The sequence below is a fragment of the Amphiura filiformis genome, chromosome 5 (genome assembly GCF_039555335.1).
Source record: "Amphiura filiformis chromosome 5, Afil_fr2py, whole genome shotgun sequence".
In the NCBI taxonomy this organism is placed as follows: Eukaryota; Metazoa; Echinodermata; class Ophiuroidea; order Amphilepidida; family Amphiuridae; genus Amphiura; species Amphiura filiformis.
The window spans coordinates 63,238,634-63,262,108 of NC_092632.1; the positions used below are offsets into that span (position 1 = coordinate 63,238,634).

The 23,475-nt window shown below is 37.9% G+C and overlaps 1 protein-coding gene and 1 long non-coding RNA gene across 2 annotated transcripts in view; one reads left to right on the forward strand and one right to left on the reverse strand.

Moving 5' to 3' along the window:
• Positions 1–23,475, forward strand: part of LOC140152327 (zinc finger FYVE domain-containing protein 26-like) — a 162,500-nt gene that overhangs the window by 8,484 nt on the left and 130,541 nt on the right. The window contains exons 6-11 of the mRNA XM_072174630.1: positions 166–254; positions 1,170–1,274; positions 1,596–1,765; positions 4,816–4,951; positions 7,162–8,225; positions 11,082–11,132. Coding sequence (XP_072030731.1) covers positions 166–254; positions 1,170–1,274; positions 1,596–1,765; positions 4,816–4,951; positions 7,162–8,225; positions 11,082–11,132 — 1,615 coding nt within the window. The remainder of the gene's footprint in view (positions 1–165; positions 255–1,169; positions 1,275–1,595; positions 1,766–4,815; positions 4,952–7,161; positions 8,226–11,081; positions 11,133–23,475) is intronic.
• Positions 11,674–19,597, reverse strand: LOC140153538 (uncharacterized). The gene is made up of 2 exons (XR_011859115.1): positions 15,996–19,597; positions 11,674–14,037 (listed from the first exon to the last, which is right to left on the reverse strand). It is a non-coding gene; the product is annotated as an uncharacterized lncRNA (long non-coding RNA).

The window sequence follows — 23,475 nt, forward strand, 5'->3', positions numbered from 1 at the left end:
ACTTTCAGAAGCTTTATACAAGTATACAAGATAGTTAAATCCTTCAATAGACTATTTCCAGTGTGTCCTAAAATGGTGATTCTTATTCTTCAAGTCAGGGAGCTTGGTATATCAAGCAGGGTATTTTTGTGACTGTTCTTTTCTTTGATTGATTCTAATCCACAGCAATGTAGCAACGATCCGTTATTAGAGCAGGCATGTAATAAGCTGGCATATCAGGTGCATTTGGTTCAGTGGTGTTTGGAGAAGGCCAGGTGAGTTAGATCCGTTATTAGAGCAGGCATGTAATAAGCTGGCATATCAGGTGCATTTGGTTCAGTGGTGTTTTGAGAGGGCCAGGTGAGTTAGATCCGTTATTAGAGCAGGCATGTAATAAACTGGCATATCAGGTGCATTTGGTTCAGTGGTGTTTGGAGAAGGCCAGGTGAGTTAGATCCGTTATTAGAGCAGGCATGTAATAAGCTGGCATATCAGGTGCATTTGGTTCAGTGGTGTTTTGAGAAGGCCAGGTGAGTTAGATCCGTTATTAGAGCAGGCATGTAATAAGCTGGCATATCAGGTGCATTTGGTTCAGTGGTGTTTGGAGAAGGCCAGGTGAGTTAGATCCATTATTAGAGCAGGCGTGTAATAAGCTGGCATATCAGGTGCATTTGGTTCAGTGGTGTTTGGAGAAGGCCAGGTGAGTTAGATCCGTTATTAGAGCAGGCATGTAATAAGCTGGCATATCAGGTGCATTTGGTTCAGTGGTGTTTGGAGAAGGCCAGGTGAGTTAGATCCGTTATTAGAGCAGGCATGTAATAAGCTGGCATATCAGGTGCATTTGGTTCAGTGGTGTTTGGAGAAGGCCAGGTGAGTTAGATCCGTTATTAGAGCAGGCATGTAATAAGCTGGCATATCAGGTGCATTTGGTTCAGTGGTGTTTGGAGAAGGCCAGGTGAGTTAGATCCGTTATTAGAGCAGTCATGTAATAAGCTGGCATATCAGGCGCATTTGGTTCAATGGTGTTTGGAGAAGGCCAGGTGAGTTAGATTCATTATTAGAGCAGGCATGTAATAAGCTGGCATATCAGGTGCATTTGGTTCAGTGGTGTTTGGAGAAGGCCAGGTGAGTTAGATCCGTTATTAGAGCAGGCATGTAATAAGCTGGCATATCAGGTGCATTTGGTTCAGTGGTGTTTGGAGAAGGCCAGGTGAGTTAGATCCGTTATTAGAGCAGGCATGTAATAAGCTGGCATATCAGGTGCATTTGGTTCAGTGGTGTTTGGAGAAGGCCAGGTGAGTTAGATCCGTTATTAGAGCAGGCATGTAATAAGCTGGCATATCAGGTGCATTTGGTTCAGTGGTGTTTTGAGAGGGCCAGGTGAGTTAGATCCGTTATTAGAGAAGGCCAAAAAACAATAAAAAGCAGGCAACATGACCATGAGGATGAGGCTGCAACATTTATTTCTAATCTTTTACTGCCAAAATAGTGCAATTTAATGATATATGGTGGATATAGAGTAATAGAATACACAGGTATGCATCATGGGGGAGGAGGTATCAAAAAACCTCTTTGATTTTGCTGTACATATTTTTGTTTATTTTTGTTGTCCATAGACCATTAATGCTTGCCAGTGGTTTAGACCCAGCCATTGACCCAAAGGCTAGCGAGTTGTTTCATGGTTTGGACTCTCATTCCGTACTACGAGTGCTGCATCAATCAACTCATCTGTCTCAGTTGGAACCAAGAGAAGTGTTTGATATGCTAAGCAAACGGCCACAGCTAGGTAAGACCGTGATGGTTCTGTTTCATATTATTATATGTGACGTGTCATGTCAAAATCAGACACTTTCGGGCAGGTTATAAATTTTGAGGTTTTTACATATCTTAAATATAGAGATATTTTGCTCCATACAACCATTTTCCCCATTGAAATCGGACATTCCTAAGCGAAGATAATGAGTTCGTAAGTTATGGTAATATAAAATTGGAAATTGAGATATCGGCCTTAAAAATTTTATTGACAATGTTGAGAGGAGGAATTACCTTGAAAAATGTTTCAAAAAATACAAGATGCCAGTTATATTCAGGTCTGAAACTATCAGACAATATTTTTAACATTAATAACATCACAAATTCAAGCAACAAACCCAAATTGTGAAAAAAAATCACCCGGGCAGATTTTTGGCTATTTCTCCATTTACGATCCTGCCCAAAAGTGTCTGCTTTTGACATGACACGTCACATATACAATAAGTTCTACATCAGTCAATTCATCTAACCAAGAAGTAGAAAATATCAATAAGTTTCTATAAATAATTAAGGATCAATAATATTTCTATGAGTAAGCTGTCGGTTATCACAGTACCGGTGTAGCCGGTCCCAGTGTGAGTGGTCGAGCTTTCGTCAGATGTGTCTCTGACTTCATCAGTTGTGATGAAATTCATCAGTCATGATGAAGTCAGAGATACATTTGATGAAAACTTGTTTTTCTAAGAGTACGTCGTTGGTTATCACAGTACCGTTGCAGCCGGTCCCTATGTGAGTGGTCAAGCTTTCATTAGATGTGTCTCTGACTTCATCAGTCGTGATGAAATTCAGCAGTCCTGATGAAGTCAGAGATACATTTGATGAAAACTTGTTTTTCTAAGAGTACGTCGTTGGTTATCACAGTACCGGTGCAGCCGGTTCCTGTGTGAGTGGTCAAGCTTTCATTAGATGTGTCTCTGACTTCATCAGTCCTGATGAAATTCATCAGAGATACATTTGATGAAAACTTGTTTTTCTAAGAGCACGTCGTTGGTTATCACAGTATCGGTGCAGCTGGTCCCTGTGTGAGTGGTCAAGCTTTTGTTAGATGTGTCTCTGACTTCATCAGTCCTGATGAAATTCAGCAGTCCTGATGAAGTCAGAGATACATTTGATAAAAACTTGTTTTTCTAAGAGTACATTGTTGGTTATCACAGTACCGGTGCAATCGGTCCCTGTGTGAGTGGTCAAGCTTTCATTAGCTGTGTCTCTGACTTCATCAGTCCTGATGAAATTCAGCAGTCCTGATGAAGTCAGAGATACATTTTGATGAAAACTTGTTTTTCTAAGAGTACATTGTTGGTTATCACAGTACCGGTGCAGCCGGTCCCTGTGTGAGTGGTCAAGCTTTCATTAGCTGTGTCTCTGACTTCATCAGTCCTGATGAAATTCAGCAGTCCAGATGAAGTCAGAGATACATTTGATGAAAACTTGTTTTTCTAAGAGTACGTCGTTGGTTATCACAGTACCGGTGCAGCCGGTCCCTGTGTGAGTGGTCGAGCTTTCGTCAGATGTGTCTCCGACTTCGTCAGTCGTGATGAAATTCATCAGTCATGATGAAGTCAGAGATACATTTGATGAAAACTTGTTTTTCTAAGAGTACGTCGTTGGTTATCACAGTACCGTTGCAGCCGGTCCCTTTGTGAGTGGTCAAGCTTTTGCAGATGTGTCTTTGACTTCATCAGTCATGTATTATAACTTATTAGAAAGTCTATCTGCTTATTTGAAAAAAAATATTGTTCCGTTGTTCTCATCTGACAGACCCAAATTGTGAATGCCGACTGTAAATTTTTCAGAAATTATTTTCAAGTTAATAGTGATGGAAAACACTTCCAATGAAGGTTTTTATAAATCATTGTAAAGTGAAATTAAATATAATAATAAAACAGTATAACCTCATTTAGCTGTTCTTGAGGCATTTAATAAACACTGTAATTGAGTGAAAACAGTCTTAGGAAACAAAAACACGTATAACTAATCATTTTTATTGACTAATCATTTGCACACCTTCTGTGGTGTTTTTCGGTCTTCATTTCTCTGTTCACTTTTTGGAAATGTGGAGCTCATTAATACATGTAGAATAGGTTACAGGCATTAAGGCTAAGCAAATAAATATAGCTAAGTTAGACTTATATAAACACACATTCCACAGCTTCCTTTGTATTGAATTCAATCTTATATTAAGAGCTTATCAGATAAAGGCATTATATGCTTCCTGCAACAGGCCACAGTTTCTTTTTAATTGTTGGTACACGCCAATAAATGTCTCTCTGTATAAGGATTGAATAATCTAGTATGGAGAAACTAATGTTATATAGTGTATCTCATCTCAAGTTAAGAGTAACCCCATGTTGGATTTTGCAATGGCAGATTTGAATTGTGTGTGATAACATAATCCCACAGGGAATATAGACATGCGTAGAAGGGGGCGATTTGTCCCCACTCTGGTGACTCAACTGCGTAAATGCACTGATTCAAATCGGACTATCAAAGCCAACCCAACAAAATGAGCAGTGAGCACCCTTTTATAGGCCTTTGTAGATTTCAGCCCTATGTTTAGAACATTTTTATTTGGAAGTCAATCGTTAAAATATAACCTGAACTGGTCATTTTTGCACAAATTTATAAATTCAAATAGGTAGTGCTAAATCAGGGATAAATCAGAATCAGTGCTTAACTATTATGCTTTTCAACCTTTCTTTGTGTATTTAATTGAATCTAGTGGCACAGGTCATTTTCAAAACACTGTTTTTTGGCCAGAAAGTAACAGAATGATGATTCCTATTTATAGGGCTAAAAAAATGTTTGGTTGCCCTCAACCGACCGCTCCAAAAATTGCAAATCTTGGGTCAGGGTTTTTTTTCCAATCGACCTACCGACCCTCCAAATTTTTGTCTCGGAAGGGCAACCAAACAATTTATTGTTTTTGGCCAAGGTATATGGTATATGCACTATTGTATGAAATTCCTAATCTTACTGTAAGAGAATGATGAATCTCATCATGAATGTTGGTCTTTTTTCTGACAGAGATGAACCAAGCTGATGATATGAGCAAGGAAGGAGAGAAGTGTGTGCGGTTTGCCAGTAGTGTGGACGAACCACTTCATCTAACTATACAACAGGAGCGTGATATCACAATATATCGCAGCTTTCTGGCCATCAAGTAAGCTTTAATGAGTAGATTGTTAATTTGTGATACATTCTTTGTTTGATGTGCTCTTGTTTGTGTTGTGCGTGCATTTGTTTACTGCCAAAATGAGAACACACTAGATTTATCTTGCCATAGATTTAAACCAGAGAACCCGGACTCGACCGTCATCTTGATACACACATAGGATAAAAATTGGGGGTATTCGGTTTTGCTTGGAATGCGCTTGAGGCAATCATTGTCATGTGAGCGCGACATAGCATACTAGACGTATTTGAGAGACACACTTGATGCAATCTGCATGTGATACCAAAATGCTTCAGATGAGATGCAGAATTATTATGGGAGACTCTGGTTTTTTTTCTTTCCTATAGTAGACTACAGGTAATGTAAATGATGCATTTGATAACATGTCCCCTTTGGGAGGAGGGCTTTAATAAACACCAGCAAACAAGGACACATGTTATTGCAGCAGTGGATGACCATTGTTCCTGGACGGTGTTTTTAGATCCAATATAATAAGAATTGATTATAGCCATTGATGCATTGGTCGGTGTCAGGTCTGTAAGGATAGTAAAACTCAAATGGGTGTGTCGATATCTCCGGTTGCCGGTGTTTACATGCAGGGGGTAGGCGGGTGTGTGTGTCAACCTACAACCATGGCCAAAATATGTTGGGACACTTACGTACACTATATTATGGCCTTATTTCCGTTATTATTAACATGATAAAGTGGAGGTTTCTTTGGTGTCAAACCCTTTCCTAACACCCTAACCCTCCCCTTCCCCACCAATCAATGTTGGGTGCCACTAGGTGAGTGTGACCAAAAAAGTAGGATTCAAAATTGATCGTGGCTTATTTACATTACCCTATCAAACCGTCCCAACACTTATGGCCAGCATTGTAGTTGTATTCTTTGAGAAGATGTTATTTTCCCAATTTCAAAACTTGTTTTGCTGAAAGTTACTGACTTAGTGATATCACACCTGCCAACAGTGATCAAGGTTTGTTCATGTATAAAAAAAAGCAGTGATTTATCATTTATAGTGCCCTACACACATGCACAATGCCTAGATTTGACTCACAAGCCTCAGCACACTTTATAGGTTGTCGCTGACAACTACTGCCCCACATCATTCCTTAAATCTTTAAACAACAACTGAGGGACTTTGCAGCTTGGAAGCACACACACAAGACATTCCATAATTTACCATTGCAGCCATAAGAAGCAGCTCCCCGAGTTGTGTATGGGTTACAACCCCGGTTACAACGTGACAATTGGCAGTATGTTCCTTGTCCAGGGGAATTTGAAGCTAACTCAATTTTTCCATGAGAGCGTACTGAACCACAGCCAGGGTTTGAACCCGCAACCTCTCGCACCATAGTCGAACGCATAACAATTTCTTCTTGTCTTAGAAACCAGCTCTCTACATATCAGCAGGTTTTAACCTTATTTGTTCTGTCTTTATTATGCCTACTTGACATTATTTTTTATATGAAGTTTGGAATTGAATCAAAATACTGGACTTACTATTTTTTAGCAAAGCTACGTTGTGTGTGATACCATCACACTTTATCAGGCAACTGACCTGCTGGACTGGTCATATGACAGACGGCTAGGGATCGGCTTGATGGCTCTGTCCCATGCGTGAGATAGGTTGTATCGTAGGCCTCCCTTTTTATTGAGTGATGGTGATTCTACTCTCCTCTCCCAAATAGCCTCTTCGATTCCTCGGCGGTGCCACTGTTCCTCCCTGTCTAAAATGGTTGCATCCTCAATGTTTATGGAATGATCACTTTCTTTGAGACGTAAATAAACAGCGGAGTTTTGGGCTTCGTTGGTGCTCGGCCGCCTATGTTGGTTTACTCTGGATTTTAGGGCTTGTTTGGTTTCACCCACATAGGATTCAGTGCAGTCTTTGCTTGCACTCACAAGCCCATACACAAGATTAGATGATTTCTCTTTGGGTTGTTTGTCCTTGACAAACCTACGATACAACCTATCTCACGCATGGGACAGAGCCATCAAGCCTATCCCTAGCCATCTGTCACATGACCAGTCCAGCGGGTCAGTTGCCTGATGAAGTGTGATGGTATCACACGCAACGTAGCTTTGCTAAAAATAGTGAGTCAAGTATTTTGATTAATTCCAAACTTCATATACTACAACTGGATGACTGAAAACATTCATCAATTTATTATTTTTTATACTTGCATCTTTGTAGGTTATTTATGGATGCCCTGGAGTACAGTGTATGCCAAGACAATGGATGGCCGTACAGACCAATGACACAGAGCAAAGGAACAAGTGAAGCCGCATCTTCCAGCCAAGAAACAAACCAACAACCCACTACCTCAGATACCTCTTGGAAACTTTTCGTCACAAAGAAGTTGGACGCGGCGAGGGAATACCTTTCAGAACTGTACCCGCTCAACTACAGAGTAGAAATCCTCGAAGACATCTTTTCCTTGCTGTTTGTTCGTCACGAATACCTGAACACGGAAGGCACCGGTGTGGCGTCAGATAGCGGTGGCGAGGAAGGACTGGTCGACGAAGACTGGCAGAATAAGAGTATCACAAGCTTAGAAAGCATTGATGTGATTTCACCGCAGCCACAGCACACCAAAGAAGTGACCTTTCACCAGGCCACTTCAGCAACAGGAAAAGAGCAAATCCAAGGCGAAGAAGAGGTGTTCGACAAAGCGTCCACTGAGAAATCCGGTCTTCCAGTGTTGGGTATTTTGAAACAAAGACTAAGTGGGGTACCTGGTAATGGGAGCTCTGAGGCAAGCCAATATAGTAATGGCAGCTTACAAGGAAAAGTCGGCTTTGTTGCTAGTGAAAAATTCACTCATGATTTCATCAGTATACTGAAGGAATGCATGCTGGACTTGACGGCAACCAAGTACGCTCTCTCAGGATCTTCAACAGGGAAGTCTGACGCACATCAGCAGTTCCACCACGATGGTAAATCCAATCAAACGGCAAGAGAGATGACAAAGTACCTGAAATGTGCTGTCAAACCGTCGGCCTTGGCTAAACGCATTTCAAAACTCTCCCAGCATATCAACGAAGCGTGGTGGCGCTTTCAACTTGTATCGCAAAGCAAGCAAAGTGCAAGTGGGATATCGGGGAGTAGTGAGACCAATGTTGTTCATGATAGCAGCAGCGATGAAGAGTGGAGGAGTTTTGTCAAAGATTCAGATGGGGAAGATGGAGAGGCGTTTGATGGCCGGAAGAGACGGAAGAAGAAAAAGAGGCACGAGAACCGCAGCAGAAGTGCATCAGGTAGGTGCTATCTAATGATGAGATTAATCACTGATTCAGATTATATCACATTGGAGCTATGCAGAGTAATTAAAACCAAAATTTGAAATTGCTCAATCATATGTGGCTATAACCAGATTGAACCAACAACAGGATTTTGGAGGATGTGAAGATCTGTCACATATTTCATTTGTTTGGTTCTAATCTGAGTCTTCAAAACACAGACAGGAAAACTGTATAAAAGCTGAACTTTTGGTCAGTCCAGGCTTTTTAAGTTTTTGTTTTGGAGAATAAAATATTTTTCCTCACATAGCTCTAGTGCGATGTATCTATCATTTTATAATTTTTATATGCCGCCTGACAAAAAAAATACAGCTTTTTGTCACTAAATGAGTAGCTACCAATAGTACAATCAGCGAAAGGTATGAAAAGTTGTGTATTTATATTTTTCCTGCATTTTCTGATATGTATGCACATGTAGGTGACAAACATACATATACATTTGTAAGAGCATTCAAAAAAGGCCTCTGTTATGGATGAAATAAATATCACCGATCTGTTGTGAAATGGCAAACAGGTGCAGGAGGATCCACAATTAAGTTTCAAATGTGTGTCCTTGGTTTTGAGGTGTGGTAGTGATCAAGAGGTATGTCCTCTGTTCACAAGTAGGGGTGTGTGTGTGCACATACCCATGCATGTTATTGTAGTTCGTAATCATTGTGTAGCATTTATAATTTGCTTTTGTGCGTTTTATGTTTAATGCTCATTGTGTTATAAGCTTGGCAGAGAGAGTGGGTATGTATGGATGGATGTACATGCATGATGGGGTTGAATTATAGTGTGTGCGTGCAGGGGCGTAGCCAGCTTTCTTGGTCAGGGGGGGGAAAATAAAATTTTGGGGGAACAGACGAAAAAAATTGCAGTTGCATCGTACAATACATAGAGACTGTATGTCTTCGAGGTTCCCGAAAAGGCCCTATTGGGATGATGTGCGATGATATTGGGAAAAAAATGGTGTTTTACACTATTTTAGCCCATTATCCGGCTAAAAAGGGCTTTATTGTTACAATGTCTTGTAGTGAAGCGCTGAAAAAATTTGTATTTTACACTATTTTGGCCCTGAATTTTGCTAGAAAAGGAGCTCCTTGCCCTTTTTCTTTGCCCTCCTGATTTTCTCTTTCATTTTTTGTCAGAGGGCACTTTTTCTTTCATTTTTTTTTGTCAGGGGGGCACTCTGCTTGCCCCCCCGCTGGCTACGCTTACTGTGTGCGTGGGGTGTGTTGTGTATGTGCTCATATGTGACATGATCAAGGGGAATGAGTCACATGTCGACCCTGGTCAAAAATGAGTTTTACACACATTCTAAAGAGGACATTTAGAGCTTTTAGAAACTGAAAACCTCATGTTGATACGACTTTTCTTTGTGAGGTTACGTCAATTTTAACACTTTCCTTGCCAATATCTCAAAATCAATATTAACGACTTCCGACTCATTTCCCTTGATCGTGTCACATATATGTGGTTCATTCAGGTAGTAGATAGGACCAGATAACTAAGGTATATTTTAGCTGGTGTTGCATCACAAAATGATAAACACTTTTGATATGCAATTGTGATTGCAAATGCTCAGTTTACATGAATCATGAACTGCACTATGCTGCACTAAAGTGTTCACAAGTTCTAAGTTCCCCCAAATACTTATGAAAATAAATCAAAAAGTTGTTGACAAAATAAACAAATTGTAAAAGTTATTGGTAGCTTGTAGTTGTATTGTTCCACACACCTAGTCCATTGTGTTTGGTCACAATGCCTCATATAAGAAAAGATGCAGGTTTGAAAGTTATACTTTTGTCCATTAAAAGCCATATTGTAACATTTGCTGAGGATGACTTCATGTGCTGTAGTTTTGTCAAAATCCGAGATTTCAAATAAAGTGCAGGAACCTTCGTTTAATTATTACAATGGAAGTAATAGTCAAACGGGTTCGCCATGTTCATAACACAGTACGTACATGGCATGCGGAATGGTCATACACACATCAAAGGACCGTGCCGTAGCACGATCGACGGAGTCACACGCATTGGTAACATCGGCACTGGTAGTAAATTCCAATTTTCTTTACTTTGCCTCAGTTGTTTGGCTCAAAATTAAAAGGGGACTTATACCTGACAGTAAAAGCTAACATTTTATGAAAAAGAAATATTAATCTATTTTTTATGGAGATGATACACTATGGCTTAAACTCTCACAACGCGTGCAGAATATTCCCTAAACTAAAGTTTACATTCTTAGGAGAAACTTAGAACTTATGAATCCTTTACTTCTGTCTTAAAGGTGGGTAACCTGATTGACAACCTCATCCCCTCACTTTACCCCATCAAAATTTTGGTATCAGGTGAAAGCTCATATTTTTCTCATTAACATGCTGAAATTTGGCGTTCCAAATTGGTATATTTTTGAAGAAATCATCAAAAAAAGTCAAATTAGTCTCAAATATGGTATACCATATTTCAACAGTTTTTTGATCATATCTTCGAAAATACACCGATTTGGAACTCCTAATTTCAATATGTTAATGAGAAAAATAGGATCTCTCATTTGATATCAATTTATTACATGATCATGATGATTATCATTAATAAAAACACTGTAGACTACCAAAATCACGCTGTATATAGTCACATTTACAAGGAACATTTACATGTTCTTTTTGCATGAATGTTTGAAAGGGACGATATTTTATGTTATAGGTAAGTTTTAAAGAATTTGATTTTCCAAATATATCAGGTCACCTTCCTTTAAATATATCCTGCTAATTACATATGACCATGCTTTGACTGTTAATTTATGTTTTTGTTGCATTGCTTTAAAAAACAGACAAGTACAGTGTCCATGTGTCCTCGCCCGGTTCAGACATACTATCCACAGGTAGTGTTTGTGTTTTAAAAGTTTTGACTGCATGCACGCATGATAATAATAACCTTTTACTCAATTGGGCAATTCCATTTAAAATCCACACTACCCCTGTGGAAGATTTAGCTTAAGTCTGCCACAGAGGGCGTATCAATTTTAAATAAGAATAGACAATTGGGTAACTTCCATTTGAAATACTCACTCCAGTTGTGGAAGATATTGGTAAAGCCAAAAAACACTGACCAATTACATTTGAAAAACATACTCCCTCTGTGGAAGATATTTCCAAAATCTTCCACAGGGGTAGTGTGGATTCCAACTGGAATAGCCCCTTGCACCTTCTGTCACTATCCTGTAGCATGCCTTTACATCCTCTGGAAATCATAATATGTGACACGATCTGGTCCATGGGGCCCAAAGGAGGCATTTTTGAAAACTGAGTTACTGTAATTATTACATTATACATACAATAGGCTATAATTTACTGAAAACACTAAAGGTCTAGCATATTTGGTTCTAAAATTATGAAGTTTTTTGATATCTATTTTCTTATGTATTTTATTGTTTTTTAACTCCATATTTTTACCTTTATCTCAGTTTCAAATTTGCCGCCTTTGGCCCCCATGGACCAGATCGTGTCACATATGATGTAACCTAACATAACAACACATGACATGTGAATGTTACTGTTACGCAATTTCTAGAATATAAATGTCAACGAAGCCGCACCACTGTATAAGCCACACATTGTTCGCTGTACTTCCAACAGGCACACTCCTCAAGATGCACTATTTGCTTGATTGTGGAGCCATCTCATTTACACATGTGTAATGAAAGGGTTTTACTATTGAAATAACTTTTATTTCATGAAAATTCTAAATTATTAGCATGTAAAATAAGGGCCTATACTTGAAATAAATATAATCGGACTGACCTTCGGTGGTTCCAAACGCGCATATATTCTGGAGTCAATGGTTCATGTATGTAACATGTCAAAACACAATACTTACACATTAATGTATGAGCAGGGCTGTCAACTTTTTGAAATAAATATAATCGGACTGACCTTCGGTGGTTCCAAACGCGCATATATTCTGGAGTCAGTGGTTCATGTATGTAACATGTCAAAACACAATACTTACACATTAATGTATGAGCAGGGCTGTCAACTTTTTGGAATTGCTTGGCGTGAGACAGAGGCGTACCGGGATTTGCCGACTCCAATGTTCATTTTGTACCATGATTATTTGAGCCACGGCGCTCGAGAATGTGTAAAGCGGGGGCGCAGGGGTAGGAGCAACAAATTATTTATGATGATGCGTGAGATTTTACTCATTTTCCAGCTTTTTGCGTGAGATTTACTACCTAGGCGTGAGATTATACTACCTTGGCGTGAGACTGTGAGAAAGTGACACAATGCGTGAGACTCACAGCCAATGCATGAGTGTTGACAGCCCTGTGTATGAGGTACACTCTCTCCCTATAATAAGACATCACACTAACATTGCGGAGTTAGAGCCGCCTCAAGTTATGTAGCGATGTACGTGCGTATTTCACTTTTTGCAGTATCAAAATGCAAGCATAAAGTTGATCATGCAGAGCGTACACGCACAGTTTGACGGTTCGCTCGTGGCGCAAATGCAAAAAAAGTGTTGACTTCACTACTGAACTTGAGGTGAATCACAGTATAGTGTCAGGATTAGGATTGGATTACAATTAGGATTAGGACTAGCAGAAAGATTATGATCAGATCATATATAATTGTGATGTAGAAATGGACATTCTAAGGGTCAAGGTTCAGGGTGGTGTTCCATATTCCGTTTTCATCATGTTATTGCATGGATGCATGATATTTGGTATTATGAGTGCTCACTGATCTTCTCTCCCAGACTGTAGAAGTACTAGCCCCGTACTTTTACAAAATGCAATGCCCTGAGCCACTAATAAGTTTCTCTGACAGTAGTAGAGATTGCATGCCTTTATTTATTTCTGGGTACCTGATTGTGGCATACCCGATACATATTTGATGTGAACTGAATTTAGCGATACAGTATGCACAATTCTTCTTCTTCTTCTTCCTTATTAGTGCCTCCCTCATATGTATGAATATTATCGCACTGCGTCCACACGACAGTTGTAGACGATGGAGGATTTAGTTTATCATATATAATGCATGTTTTTATCTCTCATTTTCTTCTGCCATTCTGGGGATGTGGCATTTATACATCGAGTCACCTCAAGTTCGGTAGTGACGTAGGTGCGTTATTTCGTGGGGTGCCGTATTAAATCACTCTCGTAAAGTTAATCGCGCAGACACTCTTGCAGTGCAACCGCGAAAAGGCATTGATGTCACTACCGAACCAAATTATAGGCTCTCAATTTCTTTAAATAATTATCAATTTGTAATTGTCAGTAATATGGGTTGTATTATCCAGTTTGGAAATTTTGATTTGATGGTTTGCTGTGCACTCAGTCAATATTATACATGTATGTAGTATTGTGTATGATGAACATGGTCAATGTAAGCGAGATATAAACTTGAGAGTTCATTAGCCCAAGCAAGAGGAAGTTATTGGGCTTGTTACAGTTCACAGAACTTCACAACACCCAAACTCACCTGAAAGTCACTCAATATTTCTCTTAACCATTCTATATAGGATGCCAAAAACCAAAAATCATGGTAAGCTAGGTCAAAACTAGACTGCTGCCCTCATTCGTCAACTGCCTGCGTTGACGACTGAGAAAACTATGTGGAAAAAAAGTGGCGTACTTTGCAACAGGATTTTTGTTGCAGTGGCTGTGTAGTTGTGTCAAAATTGACCTTTTGACCGAGTTATTGAAATTTTTAGAACTTCAGAAAATCAGGAAATCAATCCAAGCAATGTATAAGCCAAACACTGGCTAAAAGGACTTCCCCTGGCTAAGGGTTAAAGACCACTAATAGGCCTGGGCGATACATTGAAATACGATGAGGAACTATTTGTTTTCATGGCATTCAAAAGACTGCATTAAAATCGCTGAAATTGATCAAGTTATATAGCCAAAAAGTACTTTTTAGAGTTTGATGCTTCAAAATGGTACATTTTCTCTCATTATATGACATTTTTGATGTAATAGTACCAAAATTCATACGCACGGCTTCGGTTTTTAGTAAATAGTCGCCTTATCATATTGTAACTTTCAGCTTCGAGGGCGCACTGTCATTTTAAGGTGTTTACGGTTCAGTGCGTTAAAACAAGAAAAGTCTCAGGTCAACCTATGTTGAATTTTTGATCATTTGGCATCTAAATCATATAGTTTCACCTGATATTGGTGGCATTGAACTGTGAGAGTTCTGAATATGAGAAAATTCCACCAAATTAGGCATTTTCCCATTGAAACACGTGTAATACATAATTAGTGGTATTTAACCTATAGAAACACTGAATTCTATGGATCTGATATTCGTCATGGAGACTTTTCTGGCTATTTTTTGCTTACATTTCTCAATATTTAACTGTATTTGCCCTGGCAAGAAAACGTGCATCTTCTTCGACTACTAAGTTATGTTTTTAGAACCCGTTGAGGTAGTAACGGGTTGAGGGGGGGGGGGGACTTGTGGCATTAGTATTGGGTTTAGGGCTGGTTTCTGTGATTTCAGGGCTTCTAAATTCAACAACCTTCGCTTCCCTGCGTATACATATAGAAAGCTTAATGATGATGACAAATCAATGTTGATGATCATTTAGACATGCCACTTTGTTAATTAGACCCACATGCACATTTTGTTTGTGATTTCCTTGCCCTAAATAACATACATAGGCCTATACGTGTAAATACAGTATAGGCCTAGGCTAGGCATTTTGCTTAAGCTTTAAGGCGCATGTAAGGCCTATAGTCACGTGTAAAATAAAACCTAGTCTTTGGGTACACGTTGTCTATGGGCCTCTACAGCATCCTGTGTGGCCTCACTCTATCCTAACTCAAGCCCGAACCCTAACTTGATCTATAACTCTATTTTAAACACATATCTAATCCTCTGACCTAGCCGTATCTCTATCCCTATCCATGAGCCTAGCCCTATAAAAACCCTATTCCTAATGCGAACCTGACCCTAATCACCAATTCTAACACTAAACAGCAAGCCTATATCGGAACACTAACCCTAAATCAATCTTAATCTGATCTGATCGTGCTAGGACAGGCTACAGATACGAATCTCCATATATAGTCCTAGGTTGAAGCAAAAACAGCGAAACAGTCATCATACAGGGTGTCCGAAAATCATTGATATTTTACTCGTCATGCTGTTTTCCAGAAATTTTCTTGTTAAAACATGTATTGCAAATGTCAATGTTTACATTCATGTCATTTTACCCGAGATTGGAGCACCTTTGTGCTTATATAGGTTAAAGACCACTAATAGGCCTGGGCGATACATTGAAATACGATGAGGAACTATTTGTTTTCATGGCATTCGAAAAGACTGCATTAAAATCGCTGAAATTGATCAAGTTATATAGCCAAAAAAGTACTTTTTAGAGTTTGATGCTTCAAAATGGTACATTTTCTCTCATTATATGACATTTTTGATGTAATAGTACCAAAATTCATACGCATACGGCTTCGGTTTTTAGTAAATAGTCGCCTTATCATATTGTAACTTTCAGCTTCGAGGGCGCACTGTCATTTTAAGGTGTTTACGGTTCAGTGCGTTAAAACAAGAAAAGTCTCAGGTCAACCTATGTTGAATTTTTGATCATTTGGCATCTAAATCATATAGTTTCACCTGATATTGGTGGCATTGAACTGTGAGAGTTCTGAATATGAGAAAATTCCACCCGAAATTAGGCATTTTCCCATTGAAACACGTGTAATACATAATTAGTGGTATTTAACCTAAGGTTGTAGGTCAAATTCGTTTTTGTCAAAATGAGTGTAAGGGATAGTCTTCAGATTAGCCCAAGCAAGTCATATGTTTGCTTTTCAAGCATTTAAGTGTACCAGGAAACAATCTATTCTTAGAGGGGGCTGGTATAACCCTCTCCATCCCCACCCCTCTTTAACAAGGGTTAAGGGTAGACGAGGTATTGTTGGTCAAAGCAACCTAAAAATTGATTTTCATTATCTAGATCAATATATTATTGAAAATTAACACCTTGATGTTTTGCAAAAGTTCATTCTACAAATTGTATACTCTGCAAACTTGCTTAATTTATTGTTGTTAATTAGTTATGTACGTTTTACAAAAAGTGTTGTTGTTTCACCCCTCTTCACAACGTAACTCAAGAACCGCAGCACCTATAAAAGTATATCTGTGATATTTTAATTCTTCTACACGCTCGCTATGAATTGAGCAATGCAATTTTTGCCAAGGCTCACTACCATTCGTAAGATGCTGTGAACTACCAAATCACAACAGTTTAAAATAATTAATAACCTTAATAAGGGAAGGAAAACTTGTATATAGGACAAGAAGTAGTGACAAAATGTGAAAATCTTCAAATATACATGTATGTAGTCCAATTGGACTGGCAAGTTAGGTTTTGGCAGTGGTTTGATGGGAGTCAGATAAAATAGGAAGTTGAAACTCAATAGTTTCCTGATGTTAACTTTATCGTGAACTGTACATGTGTCTACTAAACAAAAAGTGATCTATAATATATTAGATTTAATTTTACCACACTTGTCATAATTACATGTTGGTATACCAGAACGAAATTCAAATTTGATGATATTTTTGCTAAATGAATTAATCTGCAAGAAATTTTTGGTATAAAACATTATGTAGCCAGAGGTTTCCAGTGGTGTAAAAATCTCAACTTTTTTTGAAAAAAGTGGGGGGATGAGGCTGTGGATCACGAAATGCCCTTTTAAGTCACTTCTGTCTTCTTTACAAATGACTTTGTTGCATCCTTAGATTGCTTTGTTTCTTTTCTCAATTGTTTAGGTTATTCAATATTTAAAATTTAAAAATGTCCAAAATAATTCACATCCTTTACAAAGTGAGCTTCATGATGACCTACATGTATCTATTAGAATACTACTACATTTGAGGTTGTATTCTTTATTAATCTAACAATGGGTTTTTTCTCCTTTAAGTTTGAAACAGAAAATACAGTATTATAATTATGTACCTATTGTCTGTCCAATTAACTTAGACACCCAGTTTTTGTTACTTATTTGAAAAAATATCCACTTTCAAAGAAAGTCATGAAAGAAAAGTGTTAACATTCGCTGAGACCTAACGGGATTTTTGTGTTTCCAAAGCATTGAGTGAGAGTTTACCAGAAATTCTATTGAAATTGGAAGGTTTTTCTCAACACTTTAAAAATAATCCGGTAGAAGTTGGGTACCACTATTTTGGAAGGTCTCATTATACAGATTTGTAGGTATTGTGATTTTGGATAGTGAATGGATGAATAGTAAATTAATTATACTCCTGACCAAAAACATTTTATAAAAATGAAAAATATAGGATTCAGTTCATAAAATGCAGACAGTGTTTCTAATTGGCATAGTCATTCTTAGTGTATTAACTCAGTGATCCCAGCTGTCCCTCAACCAATTACAAAAATTTGGCGCGGTATTTGAATCTTGTTCTGTGCATGCTTTTGGCTTGGCCCAATTCCAAGAAAATACAAATTATATGCCCTATGAATGTTCTGATGTTATTGGTGAGGAGTAGAATTCACAATACACTCCAGATGCATAGTAACTTGCCCTATCATTTGTTATAATGCACCAACTGACATCTTTTGAGTTATAGAGGTTGTGCATGACATTATTGATTGGCTCCAAACAAAGGATTTGAACCGGTATTCTTCACCGAAATCATGGCACAGTGCAGTCCATTCAATCAAATATTGTCACCAACCTATTTGATCGTAGTGTATTTGTTATGCGTGTGAGACGACCTCTCGCGGTACATTGCAAACATGCTTTTGTTGACATTATTGTGAATTAGTAAAAGGATCAAAGAAAAAAGGGTGGCATCACTGATCAATATGCATGATTACAATGTTCAAACACCCCTTACTGTAAATAGATTATCCCATCAAAAGTTTCAAGTCATTAGGAATATTCGGCTGGACCCAGATATATTGCTGTAAATCGGTCAAAATTGAATAAAAGTAGACAAGGAAGAATATATTTTCATCGCTTTACTAATAATTTCTGTTAGGTCTGACCGTGTTTAGCAACTTTTCTTTCATGACTTTTTGCCAAAGTAAAAACTTTTCGAAATATATCCTAAAAACCGGGTGTCTAAGTTATTTGGACAGACAATAGTGATACCATTTTGTTTTATATCATTATAATTATGATTAAAGATAGCAAAATGTACAAGCTGATAGATTATATAATTTTCATTGTTACTGCAATTTTAACACCTTTCAAAATAGTACACATCTTTAGTTTACTTCTTTTGAGAGTAAATTACATTGCAAGTAGTGTTCACACTGTCAGGCTGCATGGCTTAAAGCTGTCCACACTGTATGTTGAGAGATTGGTCAAAACAGGGATATGCGATATGTCTCATATCCCTGGTCAAAATGAATTGAAGGGAAGAGGAAAACAAAAGCAAATGAGGGGCTTATTCACTGTGATGTTTTATGTCCGTATGCACAAACAAGTTAAACCAGGTCTAATGTTAGACCTGGTGTAACCATGGAGGTTAGAATTAGGGAGGGATTCTTTTACTTTTTTCTTTTCCTCCTTTACTTCTAGCAAAGTCAAAAAGTTAAACTGCAGCCATCTAATGTTAAGTTACATGTATTTGTCCTTAACAGGATCTACAATATTATACAATAAGGTATGTAAATACCAAAAAGTTCCTTCTCCATGGGACTAATCTCCATAGCCAGACCAGGTCTAAAGTTAGAACTGGTCTAACTTGTTTTGTGCATCGGACCTTAATGTTTAACTTTAAAAAAATTAATTATCTCTAAATCGTCTAAATTGTTTCTAAAGGGAACACTGCTTGCAATAAAATTGCTGATAATTAATTGAACTTGTTCAGCACTTAATGCATGTGCTGATTATACAGCAAAGATGATTTTTCGTACAGCAACTTAATAATTATGGTGATAACAGTTTCATTCTAAAGCATTATATAACAGTCATGCTAGGCAACTTAGTGCAAAATCAAGCAACATATTGTGCCCATGTAGAAAGGCAGAAATACTAGCTCATTTCCATATTTCTGTTATTGCAGTAACTGTTATTTTGTAACTTAGAAATTATCGTGGGTGAATGTTTTGAATTCTTAAACAATTGGTCTCATTTTCATCTCTGCTTTTTTTAGAGCAATATGTGTGTTGCTTGTCCAGTGATACCAGGTTATTGCCCTAGCAGTGGTTCTTGCTGATGTCAAGTAAGGTCCATTCAAGTTGGAGCGGTGACAAGACTTGTACCACCAAGCACCTCCTGAGTTAGAAGTAGCACAGTTACTGCTCCATAAATCATTATCCCTGTCTTTGGTAGTAAACTTCATACCTTCATGAATCTCCTGCTGTCCCACTGTATGCCCCAATTGAAAGTTGGAATTGTGTTGACTCATCACCAATACGGAAATCATCATACAGCGCATAAGCTGTGTTATTGTCAAAGTCTTCAAGCTCGACTTTCAACTGCCAAGACAGCCTTGTTGATGTCAGCCTGTTTAGTTTATCCAGTCCAAGCCAGAACTCACCATCAAGATCACCAAAGCCGTTTTTGTATTCTACCCAATCGCGATAGAAATCAACCGAACCGTTTATACGTTTCTGGAAAACTGTCCAGCCTGCGTCGTCTGATTTCATATCACAGAAAACTTTGAAGGAACCTTTCTTGCCCAAATCATCCCAAGGTGTAATTGTGTAGATTCCGCTTGCGTACGGACCTTGTTTTGCAACGTCAGAACAATCACCTGGTATTAGATGGAGTCCTTTTGTTAAAATTGCAAATGAACGGGACAGCAAATCTGTCAAACCCTCTGACTCTGCATCTGCTCCAGTAGTCGCTTTCTTCTGACGGTCACATTTTGTATCACCTATCAACAATGTTAAGATGATCACAAAGAGTACCAATACAGCTTTACCGTAGCTAGCCATGGTGTAAAAATCACAACTTCTGTATCAAGTATAAAGTTACTTTGGAAAAGATGATGATGCGTTCTGTGTGCAGTCGCATAAGAAAATGAATTTCACAAAATGTCAGCTTCAATATATAAAGAATAATGCATGGCAATAATGAAACATTATCCACATGTTTTGATCCTCTGTTGCTACAAATTGACATCATGGTACCAGTGTGTCCTTAATTGTATTGTTTTGAAACATATTCGTTTAGTACCACTCGCAAATATTTGAAATGTTATATTGTTTTGATGTTATTGTTGCCACAAAGCCTGCACAGTGATCCTTCCGTTATTACTTAACTGTAAAGTGTGCTGAGGCTTGTGGATCAACGTCTAGGCGTTGTGCCTGTACGTAGCGCACTATAAATCACTGCGCTTTTTTTTTTGTTTTGTTCTGTGTATCATTCTGTGCCATTTTTAAGAAAGTCACATAAACTGCTGAGACTCCTCTGGACATTCTATCACAAGAAAACTATGCATCCAGAACACTCATGTTATGTAGGAAAAAAAACTTCCAAGGAATATGATGTTCTTTTATCGCCAGAGCAGTGTTAATTCTTCAATTTGTAGACTTAACTAATTTTTTACTTTGATTTAGAGTAAATGTTTAACTTTCTTCATCATAATTTTTTTACTTGAGGAAATATTAGGAAAAGCAGTAACAAGTGACAAAGGGTTGAAATGTAAAACACAGTGAAAGAATAACAAAAACAAAACAGATTTCAAAGTTTTTAAGCTGAATTCTTCTTTTTTGGAAATTTCTTTCAGGCAAAATTTTAGCTTTTTCTTTCATTTTTAGCCCATTTTGAGCATATTTCAGTGCTTTTCCTCTTTTTTCCTCTTTTTTTAAAACAAAGTTCCTCTTGTCAATAGAGGCCACTCACGCCCCTGATTTTACTTGTCTGTAGCATTATGTTCTTTGTTTAATTATTTGATTTTATATCAGTGACTTTGTAAACTGAAACTTAAAAACTGAAACTGAGGTGTAGGCGTGTAGGTTGGGGTAGTGGTAGGACTAGGGCCAAGAAGTGGGAAGGGTATGGTCAGGGTGTGGTAAGATTAGGGTTGTGGTAGGATTGGGGTTGGTCATTCCAAGGTCATCAGTGGTCATCTGTGGTCAAATTAGTAAAGATTGTTGGATTTTCATGAAACTTGGTACTCCTACTTCATAAACAAAATATGGATTTTTTAAAGATCATTCCAATTTCATGTGAGGTTAAATTAGTAATGATGATTTTACTAAAACTTGAAAATAAATAATAATAAATAAATTTTGAATTTCACTGCCACTGATGAATGATTGGATGATCAATTAGGTCAGTTGCAGCTGCACCTGGCACAAACCTATCTGCACTTAGATTATAACATTGCAGCTCCCCAAATTCCATTGGGTGAAGGAAGTTTTTGATAACCAAAACAATTGGTAATCATTGATTTTTAAAGCAAGAGGAAACTGGAGACATTGCAAGAGTGAGCATGGATCGGGATAATCCAAGTGCATATACAGTCCTTAGCAAAAAAAATTCCCAAGGCCATTTCAGGGTCTTCAGAGGTTATTTGAGGTCAAATTAGTGAACATTGTTGGATTGTCATGAAACTTGGTACTTCTACTTGACAAAATATGAATTTTTTGTCAAGGTCATTCCAAGGTCATCTGAGGTCAAATAAGTAAAAATTGTTGGATTTTCATGAAATGTTGTACTTCTACTTGAAAAAATATGAAAACGTTGTCAAAGTCTTTCTAAGGTCATCTGAGTACTTCTACTTTACATGGTAATTTTGTCAAGGTCATTTCAAGGTCACCAAGGGGTCATTTCAGATCAAATTAGTATGTTGTTGGATTTTTATGAAACTTGGTACCTCCACTTGAAAAAATAAGGCACTTTTTTCAGGTCATCAGGGGTCAACTGAGGCCAAATTATATAGTAAATATTATTGGATTTTTAAGCAATTGGATATTAACATTTGCACAGACCTATCGGATTGCATTCTGAATGCAAGGAATGTCCTGATATCAAATAATTTTGATTTTTTGAAATATGTAAATAATACAAATTTAATGACAATTATTAAAATTTGATATTTCAAAATTTTAGATATTTAACAGTCCTCAAGTAAACTTTATAAATCTATTAAAGTGTATGTAGCTGTGATGAAAAACAGACGATCAGTTGAAAATTTTGACCTTTCATGTTTAAGATATACATTTTTTCCCCAAAAGACTTGTGTTTTAGGGGACAAAATCTATATCTTCAATTTGCAATAGATCGTCGGCTTTTCATCCCAGCTACATACACTTTAAGTATATATATCATTAGATTTATAAAGTTTACTTCAAGGACTGTTAAATATAAAAAATATCAATTTTCAATCATTTGCCATATAATGTGCATTATATCACAAATTTCAAAAATTTAAAATTATCTGATATCAGAAGGACATTCTTCGTATTCAGAATGCAATTTGATATATCTGATGTGCTCTCAGGTCCCACAAAAAGTGAAACAGCCTTACAATGTTCCAGGTGATTGGCATTTAGCATGAAAGCAGGCAAGACCACAGAATTAAAACCAGAGAACCAGGACTCGACCGCCATCTTGATACAGGCATGGAGCAAAAATTGGGGGTATTCGGTTTCCCTCGGACTGCGCTTGAGGCATTCGTTGTCATGCAAGCGCGACATGGATGATGAGCGCATTTGAAAGACGCACATGATGCAACCTGCACGCGAGTACCAAGACGCTTCAGATGAGACGCAGAATTGTTTTCGTTCGTCTCCGCGCACCGTCGGCAAGAACCCGAATACCCCCAATTTTCTTCCCATAACTGACGGCGCGATTGTACGTGGCGGTATAGGGAGTCCCGGTTCTCCTTCTCTAATTCTGTGGGCAAGACTCACTGTTCGAGAACCGCCTTTTTTATTTGGTCATCTTATTTCGGGTTATATTTGATGTGGGTGGACTGCCTGATTCAAGTTTTGAAGTGTTTATTGCTTTGGGCCACTTTCATCTCATCTATGGTTTTTATCAGGCCCTACACTCTCGGATTTGCAAAAAAAGCTTGATTTTTCTGAGCTGGCTGACTAAGCTTACTGGTTATTAGTGTTAAATATCTCTGAGTGGTTGTTGTTATTAAAAATATTAAGCTAACTTATGAATATCACATTTACCATGACAAAATCAGCTTAACTTTACCTGTTGTGTTCCTCCACTCATTCAGTGGCAGCGCCAGGGTGGGCATTGAGGGGGCAAAGTGAATTTC